General features: G+C 38.5%; 1 protein-coding gene across 1 annotated transcript; it reads left to right on the forward strand.

Annotated features, from left to right (window-relative positions):
* Window positions 1-699: 699 nt before the first annotated feature.
* Window positions 700-15,613, forward strand: LOC146615574 (secretin receptor-like). The gene is made up of 11 exons (XM_085373696.1): window positions 700-876; window positions 1,070-1,165; window positions 2,610-2,719; window positions 4,969-5,101; window positions 8,182-8,335; window positions 8,491-8,551; window positions 10,363-10,432; window positions 11,181-11,272; window positions 13,318-13,456; window positions 13,720-13,761; window positions 15,440-15,613. The coding sequence occupies exons 1-11, from the start codon at window positions 700-702 to the stop codon at window positions 15,611-15,613; spliced, it is 1,248 nt and encodes a 415-aa protein (XP_085229822.1).
* Window positions 15,614-16,047: the final 434 nt, after the last annotated feature.

The raw sequence follows: 16,047 nt of genomic DNA on the forward strand, positions 1-16,047 counted from the left end.
TCCTCCACTTGGAGAAGAAACTCTTCTCTTACACGAAGTGGCTACTCCAGCCTTTTCTGGCTGACCGCTATGAACTCAGACCTGATTCTCATTCCCATTCTCTCACAATAGACTGCAAATCGCTCCAGTGTGAGCTCGATGCTCACACTACCTGATGAAACCAACAGGACCACATCATCTACAAAAAAGGGACAGATGAGACGATGAGGCCACCAACGCGCAAGCCTTCAGTCACTTGGCTTCACCTAGAAATTCACTAAAAAGGGCACCTCACCAGAAATGAATCCCTCTTATTGTTGGCATTTCAGACAAGCTCTTGTCACAATTGTACACGGTTGTAGCTTGTAACGGGCCCCATAGTCCTTAAGCACCACCTAAGTATACCCCAAGGGATGCTGTTGAATGCCACCCCCAAGTTTACAAAACTCATGTAGACTGGATGGCCAAACTCCCATAAACACTTGAAAATGTGTGAGTTCAATAAAGAGCTGGTCCAGCATGAAAACCAAATTGTTCTTCCTGGATTTGAAGTGCGACTAATGGACAAACTTTCTTTTCCTTTACCCTGGCACAAACATTCCCAGGGAGGCCGAGGAGAGCCGTCTCCCTCTAGTTGGAGCACACCCTTTCAGTCCCCCTTCTTAAATATAGAAACTATCACTCAAGTCTCTCATTTCACAGGCACCACCCCAGATCGCCATGCAACATTGCAGAGGCGTGTCAACAAGACAGTTCTACCACAGCCAGAGTGTTAAGGAACTCCGGGAAAACCTCATCCAGGGGCCCAGCCATCAAACTACCTCAGTGACCTTGACCCCAGTGATGTTTGAGTTCTTCTACAGAAAATGTGTCAGTGGGATTAAGGAGGTCATCAAAGTATTCCCTCCACCATCCAGCTAGTTGAAGTCAGCAGCACTCCACCTGCACCAGAATTGCCTCAAGCCAAAAGTCTGTTTCCATGGCCTCACCAAACTCCTCCCACACCCACGCTGTGCTTTAGCAATCACCTGAGCTGTGAACAAAGTGAAATTTGATTTTCTTTGAAAATTTGATTTTCTTTTTTTGACAGAATGCAGGGGATGGTGGGACCATGTTAACTGTTGGCCCCATGCTGCAGTTGGAGATGTTGTGTCTCAGCCATGTCCTGGATTTCTACACACCACTGGTTAGTAGTAGGGCCATACAGTAGTGCATATTTTTAAACTCATAGCTTGGCTATGTTAGTCACATGATTTGATATCCCTGTGTTGCTGTAGTTTCTACATCATAATAATAATGTAAGTCTAGAATCAGTATCACAATTTACCAGTGATGCTGTCTGAGCATTCAGTTAGCATTAACCAAGAAACAAGATAATGTTATTAAAAGCAAACATGAACAAACTAACATAAGTTTAATATAACAGCACAACCAAGTTCACAATATATTTATTATATGTATCATAAATATATTAATATATTGTATAAATTAATAAAGAAAACACTTGAAATGCTTACTATTTCTACCAGAAAAGAGTTTTCTATAAACAAGTACATTTTCCCCCACATTGCACAGTAATGGCATCACAAAGACATGATTGTTCAGTTGCAATGTTGATCCTGGACCAACACTCCTGACAACAAAGAAACAACAACACAGGGATGTTAGATACTGTAGGTCTTACCTTGATGTCCGTGGTGAGCTGGAGTGAACCTCTTGGATTGTGGTATAATTAGATTCACACACTCATTGTCTCCAGGGGGTTGAACTAGATTAACCTTTATCCTATATATTACAAAAAAAACCCTAAATTTCTGCTATTGTTTTTTATGTGTTAACAATAAAACACATTGTATGTATGTGTTCCATTTCTGTAGGGCAAGTTTTCAGGAACTGCACAGAGCTTGGCTGGACTGATCCCTACCCTCCACATGATATAGCATGCGAGTATGGCTTTAATGAAAGCCTTCCTCTAGAAGTAAGCCTCTTCCTTCTTCCTTTCATGCTGTAGCACTCAGTCACCCATCGAACTAACTGAACGGGGGGCGGTAACAAAACCTGTCTCCCCACTCGGTTATGTCCCCATGTCTGTTTCCTCCCAGTCCTTGTGTCAAGCCCGCTTCTTAGTGTGTGTCTCATGTTTCCTATTTTTTTGATAATCCCTTGTCCTGTGTTCAAAGTGTTCAGTTTTGCTTCCTCCCTTTCTCGTTGTGTCAGATTAGTTCCAGCTGTGTTTTCCTTTTGTTTCCCATCCCCTCGTTATTCTGTTTTTTTGAAAATGGAGATTTTCCGTTTTCAGTGACCGAAAACGCCGTTTACGAGGGGACAAAAGGTGCAAACGCATAGAAAAATCTGCGTGTACGTGTGAACGTAGCCTTAGTCTTCTGTCTTCCTCTGCCTCTTCTCACACTCTCCGCACATAGAAGGAACGTGCAGGAACCCTGCAGATGCAGGGTGAGGGCTGCCAGTTCAGTTTGAATTAATCCTGTTTACATGGCAGTGTTGTGGCAGTGTTGAAAGTTATGATACCAAAAATATTCTTGCCTTTCGTCCAATGAGATAAATAGATACATAGTCATGCAAAAATCTGCTGCTGCTGAACTCACTGGATATATTCATGTTTTTCCCAGGTGCACAGCTCCCAGAGGTACTTCCTGTTTGTGAGAATCATGTACTCTGTGGGTTACAGTGTTTCCCTTGTCTTCCTCATCACAGCTGTTGCTATTCTCTCCCTTCTGAGGTCAGTGATGAGAGAATTAACAAACAACAATATCTGCGTACAACACTGTCTGTTACTTTACCAACTGTGTGTGAGGCACAATTATTACAGATGTTATTAGAAAGTAGTTATTTGATTTATTATAAGACATTTACATTATAAGAGCTATTAGGCCCATGACTAACTACCCTGTAACTAAATGTAATATCATTTGAATTTACATGAATTTTAAAAAACACCTTATATTGTAAGTAATTTGTAAGTAATTTTAAAACATCCTATGTATTTTTAAGTGCGTGTTGATTACTTCATAATTTCATGGTAATTTCTGGAAAAACAAACAATACTTCCCCATCTTACACTGTAAGTATGCTGTACTGGGGTGCAGGCTGTATAACTTTGAGGTATTTTTCAGGACACAAATAGCACTGCAAGAAATTTAAGTACAGTGTAAGTAATTTAAGTACAGTGTAAGTATTTTTAACTCATAAAATGACTTATGCTATTTGTCAATGATGTAAGTATACTGATTTGTTAGCACTTTTTTTGAAAAAAGTTTTGAAAACAAGAGCATCAAGTGATTTATGGAGATCCTTAGCAGCTAACTCTGGTCTTAATTCATCATTTAAACTATGAACACAGCATCCTGGAGGTTCCTCTGCTCTCATCCCATTTGTCCAGCCAAAATCTAAAAGTCTATAGAAAAAAAAGAGAACCTGTATCTGTGGCTGATTTTTTTTTTCTAACTTTCAACACCACCTGTGCCCACTTCAACCTCCTAGGACCTGGCGTCCACATATGTGGGCATCACATTTTGGGTTGTCTAGACCAAAATACTCAATTTTGCTCTACAAGGGCCTGATATCCACTTACGAGGACATTATACTACCATTGTTCCATCAAATTTTAAAACGAATGTCCTCATACGTGGCTCTCATTTTTCTTAGGAACAAAAATTGGGTAAAAAAAAAAAAATCTGGTGTTTCTTTGTTTTTACATTGATCGGGTCCCAATCAGCCCAAATATCAAATGGCATGCCGTGGAAGAGTTCAGGTCTTAGGAGGTTAAAGCTTTAAATGATAAGAGCTGAACCATGAAAACAATTTTAGCATGTCTGGTATATGGACTGATTCTTATATAGTGCTTTTCTACTCTCCCAGAGCAAAGTGCTTTATACAACATGCCTCATTTACCCATTCACACAAGCACTTTTCCTATGCTTAAGTGCTTCTTATCCAACATTCACACACATTTATACTCTGATGAATGCATCTCACCTTTTATGCAACTCACTGGTAAATGCTTCAGGCAAAGGTAGATTTGTGAAGCGTTTGTAGAAAAAGAGGGAAGAGTTGGCTGAGTAGTACAGTATTCGAGTCTGCAGGCTTCAACAAACCTTTTAGCTTAGCACAATCATTACAGATCACAGTTATAGATCCAGAGGGTAGATTTATAATCCTTAAGTTATCTATACTTTACAAATGGTTATGTACTGTAAGCATATATGGCCCAAGTGTTGATGACTGATTTTTGCCCTTTTAGTAAAACTCAATATAATTATTTTCTTAACAATAATTTTCTTTTAATAATAAAACATGTAATTAAAGGTCCAACTACAAATCGTCATTACTGTGAGTCAAACATTTGCAGCGTTGCAAAATAACACAGTGCTGCATCTGAATCTCCACTTTATCTGAAATGCCACAAATACGATGAAGAAATAGAGAAATTTTGTTGTTGGAGAAATGAATGCAACATAGGGAATTCCTCACAATATATTTTTATTACAATATATTTGATCTATGAACTGATGACTTCACTAAGAAGAAGAAATTAGCACGTTTAATCACTCTTAAATCATGAAGACTTCAGTTGTCACATTAACCGTCTGAGCTCCAAACCCTAAACTTTTGATATCTGTTGCAGAAAAGCAAAGAACGTTTGTGGAAAAATGTAAATACTCGATAAGTGTCAGTTAATAATTGTCAATAATTACTGTTTTTTTTTCTTTTCATTGGAGTAGAAGTAGAGCCCAAAAGGTTACAAACAAAAATGTAACTTTTTTGTTATGGTAAGGTTTACCAGTGACGATGACCTTAGAGGGTTAAATAATCTATTCTCAATACATAATTTATAATTTAACATGTATATATTATCACCACCAAATATATGCATGTATATACACATTTACATTATCTATGATATACATGTTATCAAATAACATGAACGATTATAACATTTGATCCATGTCTGTGTCCCACAATCCTCAGGAGGCTCCACTGCACACGCAACTTTATCCATGTCCAGCTCTTCCTCTCCTTCATCTTCCGAGCCGTACTCATCTTTATTAGGGATGCAGTTCTGTTCTCAAATGAAGACAGTTTTCACTGTCACATCTATACGGTACTTTCTGTTTTTGTCTTAACAAAGAGAGAGAGAGAGGGCACATGCTATGTTGTGACTTGGTAACGTGAGACGTTTAACAAGACAAGACATTAACATTTAACATGTGGGGACAGACACATTCAGATAATGCTGTGCCACTTTTTTTTTCAAGTTCTTCAATTAATGCAAGTGGGTGATACTGAAAAATGAGTTTACTACTTCACAGCATCAACTGTTGATCCTGTGATCACTGCTGTGCCTCAGGAAGTAGAGCAAGTTATCCACCAATCATGGCTTTTCCCCAGTTTTTATCTACTGTGTTTGTGTCATAGATAAAAAGTGTTTAATGTAAATAGATTATGGATTCAAGCTCTGCACCACTATAGTGACCATTTCTGAATGGTACATCGCTGAAAAGCATTTAATATGAAATTCTTGGATACAAAATGAAGAACATGACACTTTTATTTCATTTTCATGCTGACTGAGCAAATATGACGCGTTGTATGGCAAAAACAAAAATACAAGTAGATGGAACAAGATCGTGGACTTTTATAAATCAGAGAATAATTTTGTTAAATGTTTGCGTGTTTTTCAATTTCAAGACCTTCAGTCTCAGATTTTTAGAATATTTTCTGCTGCACCATCTCTGATCTGAATAAAATGTTTAAAGTTTGTTATAATGATTGTTTTTCATTTTAGAATGATATCTTATAGTTTTTAAGATATACTTTTTAAAAGGTTTTCACACTTTCATGCTATTTTTTCTTTTCCTTTTTTTGCAAATTGAAATCTGAGGCTGAGTTTGAACATGAACATTTTGAAAACTACTAAAGATAAATGTGGGTTTTATGGAGTGATGAATCCCAAGAGATCAGGAAAGAGGCACAACAGTAAGAGTCATCTGTAAAAGATAGTGGACGCTGTGCCGTGGTTGGTTCATTTCAGACTGGGGTTGTTGGGGATCTTGTCAAAATTTAGGGAATTATGAACATAGTACTGTCAGATTTTGATCCACCATCTGTTTCCTTGTAGAAAGAGTCTGATTGGCAGCAAGTTCATATTTTAGCATGACAATGATCTCAAACACACTGCCAACACAAACACACAATGAAAAAATATCAGTCAGGGTTTAGCCTCCCCGGAGCGCAGACCTCAACATTATTGAAGTGCGATCATGTTTAGAGAGAATGGAGCAAAAGGCAGAAACATGCAAAGAAGAGCTTTGAATCTCCTTCAAGCATGTCAGTGAAGGACATTCAATGTCAGTGACCTCCCCCCCAGTCATAAGTGAGTCATCGCAGATCAGATAGGCCGTTTCTCTCAGTCACACTCCCCCCAGATCACACTATCACTTCCCATGTTGGTGACCCTGCAGACCCCCAGCAGAACAGCGGAGTCCGTGGATTAGAGTCCTTCACACAACAAAGCCACTCTAAGAAGCCTGGGTACAGTGAACCATCATTTGGCACAGAGGAAAAAACAACATGAGGACCCACTCCCTGACTCTGAGGTGCAGGGAAGCTACCCACTTGTCCACCAGGGAAAACCCCAATATGCATGCAGCGAATCCTGAGGAGCCCACCACCTTTCACATAGGGGATCTTCAGTGGAAATAAGTCCCATCCCTCTCCAGAAACCTTGTTCCACAGCCAGAATTATGCGCTGAGATGAGCCCAGCTATATATAGTCGGTATCTCCCGACCTCACACACCAGCTCAGGCTCCTTCCCCACCAGAGAGGTGACGTTCCCTGTGCCACAGGCCAGTTTTGGAAGCTGGGCATCAGAATGCCAGGACCTCTGCCTCTGACTGCCACCCAATCCAAAGAGTATCAAACCCCTATAGACTCCTGTGGTAGTGGACCCATAGGAGAATGGACACAGAGCCTGGTCAGGCCATACGGATTAAGGCTCAGTCACCAGACCCTCACTCTGGAGCCTCTACGCCGGGCCAAGCTCCAGGGTAGGGACCTGGTGACCCTGTCCCGGGCAGGGTACACAGTGCAATAAATCAAGCCTCCAGGATTGCTCTTTGTCTGGCCCTGTCACAGCCAAGGTTTTTGGAGGAAAATATTAAGATGAATCACACTAAGATTAGCTGCACTGATCAGTTTTTCGCTGAGCTTTTTCCTCACCTACAGTGTTTAGAGCTGAGCATCGCATATTTCTGGCATGTTTCCGAAGAACAGTTGCACACTCGCCCATCTGTGTCACAAGAAAAACCTCTGACAGCAATGATTAGTGTAAGAAGGAGGAGACGAATCCTCAGGAGATGATGCAACAGCTATAACATTAGATTACACCAGCACAAGTAGATAAGTGTTGGAGGAAGAATTCAGATGCAACATATAAATAGACCACAAGTCCAAGTATTGCAGTGAAAATGTCAGCAAGCTGTACTTCTATAATCCACTGTATATAATATAATCACTATATGATTATATAATGCCAATTTAGAATCACCAGTTAAAACTAGCATGTATGTCTTTATACAACTGATTCACGTCACCTGTGGGAGATCTAACTGATAATGTAATTTGGGGAGTTACTGTTACACTGTATTATATTTTGGGTCCACGTACCACCTAGCATAATGTGTGTGGTGGATTAAAATGGGCAATATTCATCTTCTACCACAGGTCAGAACTCATAATACAACAGAACTCGTTTGTGGGTCATTTTTGGCGAGAGTCGAGTTTTTGGCAATATTTATCAGTTGTTACCAAATGTGTTAATGTTTAAAATACTGTAGAAACACTAATGTATCAGTGAATAATGTTTCAGCTGTCATCTTTTCTTTTTAAAATCTAGTTTTAGTTTAGTTTTATGTGGCCATGATAACCCTCCAAAAGTTGATTCTGTTCATCTGGACGTAGCGTTTTCACAGGTTTTCACAGGAGGCTGACGACGTCACCTGGATGATGACGAAATGTTTCTCCCACTGAAAACATCCAGATGAACAGAAACAACTTTTGGAGATTTACTCACCTGGATGATTGAGAATGCTTCAAGATGACCATGATAACGCTGAGTTACACTGTGTGCACTGTGCCAGACACCTGCTTATCTTCTCTCTGCCCTCTGCTGCCCCCTGAAGGTCAGTTGTAAATTTGCCACTGTGCTGTCTAACTACTGCATCATGGCCAACTACAGCTGGCTGCTGGCTGAGGGCTACTACCTGTACAAACTTGTCAGCGCCTCGCTGTTCTCTCAGAGGAAACACTTGTCGTGGTACATCATCCTTGGCTGGGGTATGACAGCTCAGTAGCAGTCACTGTTACTATTCTTTATTATTATTTTTCTTTGTTTCACTCTGTTTATTTGGATGTCAGTATTTTGCTGATCTATATAGTCCTCTTATTGATAATAGCAGAAGGTAAACGCTAACGTTTCTCTCGTCTTCCAGGTTCTCCAGTGATTATCATGAGTGGCTGGAGTTTTGCTAAGTACCTCCATGAAGATGAAGGGTAAGCTCAACACATATTAAACTGTATAGTACAAACAGTACACATGATCACATGTTTTTGGACATTAAAGGAATAAATGTAAAATGATTACATGCTGGGAATAAATACCTCCCTTTCTTCTGATTCCTAGGATTTCTCTTCATTTCAAATATCAAACTGTTATTTAAAATACAGGAGTTTATGGCCATATTAAGTGCTGTCATTAGCAACTTTGAGTGAGATGGTGATGAAATTCAGAATGAAGATTGTTACATGACCCATCTCTCTTGTATGAAGGAATATTAGCACCACGTCAATAAAAATATTTGGTAGCACTTTCTATTACAAGTCAGTAATAAAGAGGTAATAGTAGGGTAACAAGGAGAAACAAGACTCTAATAATGTGGTAATTGTTACCACTCAGTTACCTTTGGTAGTTTCTGTGTAATAGGCAGGAAACAGAGCTGCAGAACACAAAGCTGGCTTTTTAAATTTTTAATAACAAATTAATAACCAGGTAATAATCTTTTCAATTCAGTTTCACTTCAATTTTATTTGCACAGCACCAAATCACAACAACAGTCACCTCAAGGCGCTTTATATTGTAAGGTAGACCCTACAGTAATACATACATTTGTGGGTCAGCTGCCCGCTTGCAAAATGAAAAACTTTAGGTTTTGAAAGAAAAACAATGTTAAAGCAAGCGTGATGTAACTGGTAGACCTTTGAGCAACAATGTCACAGATACAGACTGTCCTATTAGAAAAATGCACCGTCATAATTTGTGTATAAAGTAAAATCATTAATTCATCCTTTTAATTTTCTGCCCAATATAACATTTTGGAATATTTCATTTAGAAATAAACCACTACAAAGTTTACTGTGGGTGGATAGCGCTATTCTGAGTACACCCTCACCAATTGTTGAAAACTGGAGTGCTCAATTTATGGGTAAATACATATATAAGTGCTAAAACAGGAATAATTTCCCTTCTTGTTACTATAACTGATTCTAAAGTACAATTTTACTAACCCAGAGGAACAACTGTAATCTTTATTTTTAGATTTTTTCCCCAAAATAGTATTTCAACTTTTTTCTCATAAGAGATTTTTGATTTTAATCTCCAAATTTTGAGTTAATTCTCAAAATGATCTTGTTTTTTTTTTTCTTAATGTGGCCCTCATACTCCATCGTACGTCTGAGACAGGATGCATCTGTATCAGCAACAGACTAAATTGGAAGATCAGAAGCTTTATACAAAAAGGGGACAAGTAGAAAAGCTGAGAACCTTCAGTGTTTGTAAAATTATGGACAATATCTATGACTAATTTATGGTCTGCATAGTGTACAGTCCTGGGAGAGCAACACTGGAGCTGCTGACATCAAGAGACTGAAAAAACGACTGTCCCTGAGTCTCATCTGTCAGATTATTGTTGTTGTTGTTGTTGTTGTTGTTGTTATTGTTATTATTATTACCACCATCATCATCATCATCATCATTATTATTATTATTGTTATTATTATTTTTATTATTATTATTATTATTATTATTATTATTATTATTGTTGTTGTTATTGTTATTATTATTATTATTATTATTATATATCCCTTTAAAAGCAGGATACTCAATGTTATTCTCCACAGTTAGGGATTGATTGGATTGGGTTTGGGAATGTTAAACTACCACATATAGGTTGGTGGGATCAACTGTAAATATTTTGTGTCTAGATATTTTTGGCCATATATTTAATTCAGTAGCTTGAAATCCTGACCAATTACTGTGACCAGTTACTGTCACTGACATCGTGTTTGTTTATGTTTCCTCTCTTAAGTTGCTGGGAGATGAGAAGGAGTGAATGGATCTGGTGGATTCTCAGACTTCCTGTTCTACTCTTCATTATAGTCAGTTCTTCCTTATGTTGATCTTTCTGTAAAAAAATGATTGCATGCTCTGAAAGCTTCCTTGTGATTGCTCTGGACACTAGCAGGTTGCTAAGGAAACCAGAAGTTCATGCAAACTTCTGGTGACCATAATACAAGGACCTACAATCTACTGACCAAATGGTATTGGAAGTGCAAAGAGTGCAACACAAACCAGAAATGGAGAACATTCGCCTTCACAGTACAAGTTGTATCTGTGAAATGTGTTGGTCACAAACTTCAGGTGCAATTTGTACTTTGAAGACGAGATTTCACGGTTTCTGGTTTGGATCACACTTTTTCAAGTTTCACTATAATTCCATGAAAATGGAATGGCCAGACAAGTCAGGTTCTTCCTTGTATAAGGAGAATGTTGGTGTTCTCCGGCAATCACTTGACAGCCATTCACAGAAAGTTGTGGTGGATCTTTAGTATTAAAATTTCTGTATGGCTGTAAATACTTAATCTTTTATGATAAGCATAGACACAGTTTCACTTTAAGACATTATTAAAACTGTGGGTTATGATATAATTAACTATTGGGCCAGTGATTTAATGGTTCCAGAAATGAGCGCAACAGGAAACAGTCACATCAAAAACAACAAAGCAGAGATCCAATAAAGAGTGTTTACACTGTAGCAAGGCAGCAGTTTCTAATAATTGTGTGAAAGCATCATTCATCCCAGGGAGCAGCGCCTGAAGCTGAAGCTCTGCCTGCTTTGTTTTCCAGGTGAACTTGTTGTTCTTCCTGTGTATCCTAAAAATACTGGTGGCCAAGCTAAGGACACAAGACATGCCCGGCAATGAATTCAATCACTACAGGTGAGTGACTTACTTCAGTTTTCTATTCCACAGAACTGTGAAATGGCCCCAGTCAAAGCTAACCAGCTATTATGTGAAAGAGACTCTGAAGCGCCTTGAGGCAATTGTTGTTGTGATTTGGCACTACATGAATAAAATAAAACCGAATTGAATTAAAGAAGCTGGGTGGTGCAAAACGTTGTTTCAATGAAACCTTTTACTCCAACGTTTGTTTGCTGAAGGCAAGAAATGAGATAGAGGACATACAAACTGTATGTGTGGGGTGGCTGTAGTTCAGGTGGTAGAGCAGGTCAGCCACGGTCAGTGGTTCGATCCCAGTCTGCTCCAGTCTGCATGTCAAGTATCCTTGGGCAAGATACCAACCCCATGTTGCTCTCCCATGCATCCATCAGAGTGTGAATGGTGTATGAATGTTAGATAGAGCACTTAAGAGCTTAGAAGAATGTGTGATTGGATGAATGAATTAGTTGTATAAAGCGCTTTGAGTGCTCAGACATTCTTCACTGACGTGTTGAAGGCAGAGAAATTGCGGTGATGCATTTTATGAGTGTATAAAGATTAATCTGGCTTTTATGTGGAAGAAGTAATTGGTTTCAGCTCACCTAGCAGAAAATAAGAAAAGCCTCTTTTATTCAAAAAAATGCTCATAGTTCAGTAACATTGATTAAACAGGTCCAGTGTTCGTATCACTACTCAAATAAAAGTATGAAATATTACTCATATGTTTTAAATTTGCATTTAAACACCCATGTGATTTACTGATGTAGAAAGTACTTTGTGAATCATTACATTACCTTTACTTTGTAATAGTACCTGGGCACTTGCAGTTAACAGTGTAACACTAAACTTTTCAAATGCTCACAAATCTTTTTCTTTTTAGTACCTTAGATCTTAGTAATACCATAAAGCTTCCACCTAAGTCAGAACGCTCGGAAAACGTTATGGTGACAAGAGGAAATGTAATTACACCTAAGCCTGCTCTAGGTTGGAAAGTAGCAAATGGACTGACACTTGGAGAGAAAAGTTTGCTACAGGCATCATTCACCCATCCACACACATATTTGTACTATACTTTATTCTGTGGCTTTAAGTGTTTATTAACTATCTATGCAACTCCAGATGAACACAAAAGCAGCAGCAGCACTTTTTTTTATTAGTAACTATAATGTGATTCCTGAATTTAGTATTTGTTATAAATTTTTACATTGTAGACAAATGCAATATGATTACAGTAATGCATTACTTTGAGGGTTTATACACCACAGTAAGCTCACCATAAAAGGTGAGCTACTTCCCCACTTAGCTCTAGCTGCATGTGTATAAGATAATCATTCAGGTCCTACTTGACTATGTCGGGTTTAACCACTGTAGCAATGGAAGAAGTGTTTGAAAGACATGAGTTAGCCACTGGATTCCTTCATACTCCTGTCACAGTAATAACATTTGTGCTTTGTTGTTTTTTTTTAAAGTGGGACTAAGTGAAATAGTTGAATCTGAGCAATATGAACATGAACTTTATCCATTGGATACATCTGGGACATTATTATGTCCCGGATGATCAGATCATGTTGTTGGTGTTGGGGTGGAGGTGGAGGTGAGACTGCTTCATAACATAGTCAGATCAAGCTGCTGAGGTGAATTTGTGCAGCTGAGCAGTTACGCCCTGTGTTGCAGTTTGCAGCTAGATGTGTTATTTTATTTAAAATCGAATGCCCTGACTCACAGAACCTGGAGAAGAAAACACATGTACGTTCATCCTTAACATTCGGGATGAATCGGTGTTGTGGAGTTTCTGTGTCACTCAACCTTTTGATCAAAATTTAAAAAAATGTTAGCTTATATTCTAAAAATGGGCAAAAGGGCCGACATCTGCTTCAGTTTTGATTTGAGGTCCATTTGTGTTTAAGTTTGCTCTTTTTGATCACAGGTTTTTATTTTTTCCCAGTGGTCTGTGTATTATTATTTGTCTGATATTTTCAAAGAGGTTTGTAGACTTTCTCACTTTAATTCTAATGGTTCATACACTGTTATTCTTCAAACAACAGGAAACTTGCCAAGTCATCCTTCCTCCTGGTGTCGCTCTTTGGCTTACACTACATTCTCTTTGCTTTCCTTCCACACAAAGTCCGCGGCAGGACCTATGAAATCTGGAACTTTATTGAGCTGGCTTTTGCTTCTACTCAGGTACAGTAAAGCCAACTGTAAGCTGTTGTCTAATCACCACCTTTAATTTTCTCCTAACACAGAAGTCTATTTGTACACGGCAGGAACATTGGTGTGTATTTGAACAGTGCATTTGTTCCTGCAGTAAAGAAAGTGTTCTTTAAAGAATCATTTGCTGCATTCAGCAGCTTCATTGTATGAGAGACTAGAACAGGAAGCTTCTAAAAATATCCACATGCACTAACAGCAGCCTGTCAGTTATGTTTCTGTACGTGTTGTTTCAGGGATTTGTCGTAGCGCTTCTGTACTGTTTCCTGAACGGGGAGGTAAGGTTTATTTTTCCCTTTATACCCATGAAACATTATGTTGTCATTTCTAGATGTAAGCTTACTGTTCACATGCAAAATTACAGAAAATAAACTTTTCAAAGTCTAATTAGCAGTGTGGTGGTTGTACCATCCATCCTAGAAACAACCTGGAAATAGTCCAACTTTAAAAATGACTGAACACATTAGGTAAACAGCTGGCACAGAAACAAACATTGCATTTATATTTAATTGCAAAAGATTCCTAGAAGAAATCACTTTGATTTATTCGGTACAGACCAAATAAACAGTCGTCCAAGTTTTTCTTAATGAGCTTACACAAAGGCAGGGCAGGCCCAGATCTGTACAATAACAATATATGAGATCTTCACTATTTGTAACAAGTGTCACTTTGCCTGGAACCACTGCATGTGTGGACTGCAGGCTTCATAACATTTTTCTAAAAGCCTGCTTTTAGAAAAATATGAAATAAAAACTAAAATTGCCCAAACTGGCCATTTAATAAAGAATCACAAGGTTAAGGTTCTTTGATAGTCCTGGTCCCAGTGTTAATTTTTCTCAGGCTCATACAACATCTTTCCCCATGTACACCCAGGAATTTTTACAGTTTCAATTCAACTTACTGTTGAACCTCCTGGAGTTTTGGCACTTTTACACCAATCAGTACACAAGACATTGCTGACGTGATTAGTTCTTGAAAAATCAAATGGAAAATAATAATAATAATAATAATAATAATAATAATAATAATAATAATAATAATAATAATAACAACAACTAGGGCTGTGTGATATGACCAAAATCTCATATCCCGATATAAGGCATTTATCGTCCCGACAATAATATATAATAACAAAAGTTTTACATTTTCTGTAAATTCTGTGAATCTCGGGCAACTCGACTTGCGTGACGTGTTTTCAGCTCAGCGTGTGTATCTGGACTCGAGTGTTACATAAGTTGTAACGGCCTCAATTCTCTTTGTGAGTATTTATTCCACGCGTGCTGCGGGGAAAAGCCTGTTCTAAGCTTCTAAATTTGTTTGTTTTTAGCACCTGACGGCTCTTTTTAGCTTCTCTTTTGTAAACACTCTGCATTCTATGTCATGTGATTCCGTTTATTTTGAAAAATCTAAACAGGATCTTCAGCTTTATTGTGAAAGGTTTATGTGGAAATAAACAGTGGACGACAGAGCCACGCGATGGTTTTACCGTCGTTGTTGCTAACGACAACGCATAAAAACAGTCGTTTGTCCGTCCGTAGTGTGGTTATATTAAATATAAGAAAAAGAGAGAACGTCTTGAAACTCCACAGTGACCATCAAAACGATAAAATAAATATTACCTTAAACAGTTTACTTTGCAAAACAAACAATAGCGTAATTTGAAACATAGACGTTTTCATATCATCATCCGATATATGTGGTTATATCGAACAGCCCTAATAAAAACAATAATAATAATAAACCCATATAGTAATTAATATGTAATATCTGGGGAAAGTAACACTTGGCTTTTAATTTTATGGCCAAGAAGTGAGGAACTGGTGCAATTTAAAAGTTTAAATCCACAGAAAATATTTCTTCTTTATCACCATTGTGACTGTGTTTAATCTTAAAATATAACTGCGAGCCAACTTTTCCCCAGTGTAGCAATAATTAATAGCAATAATTGTTCTCCAGGTGCAGAACGAGATCCAGAGGAGGTGGCGGAGGTGGAAGATGAAGCACCGCGTGCAGTTGGAGCACAGGAGGAAGTGCGGCAGCATGAGCCAGAGCGGGGGCTCTGAGCGGGGCCCCACCAACATCACTCTTCTATTTAAATCAGCCTCCACACCCGAGTCTGGTCTGGTGTAGCATGATACGAGGTTCCTCAGCGAGAGAAATACAAGATGATGTCTTCTCCATTTTAGACACAAATGTGTGCAAAGAAGGCAGAGCAACAAAACTAAGTACACTTTTCCAAATGTATCTGAAATATATATATGTAAGGTAGTGACTGGAATAAGTCACAAGGTGTCGCTGTTGAGCTGCATAGATGGTGTAAATGTTAGCAATTTTGGCCATTCGTCCTCTGCAGGACACCGTACTTTAGATTTCTTGTTCGCGCGGGCGCCATCTTGGGTCAGTGTTTGCTGTGATTTGCGAAGGTAAGCACTGCCAGTGGCGAACTGCATCAGTTTTGTGTTGTATTCATCGCGGAGACCGTGGAATGTTGTAGAAGGCACGGTTATTGTTACTTAATGTGTATTCTGTGTATATGTGTTGTTGTATTTTGCAATGTTGATAGT

The sequence above is a fragment of the Diplotaxodon limnothrissa genome, linkage group LG16 (assembly GCF_057381915.1).
Source record: "Diplotaxodon limnothrissa isolate DT_005_m linkage group LG16, D_limnothrissa_male_GT1.1, whole genome shotgun sequence".
NCBI lineage: Eukaryota > Metazoa > Chordata > Actinopteri > Cichliformes > Cichlidae > Diplotaxodon > Diplotaxodon limnothrissa.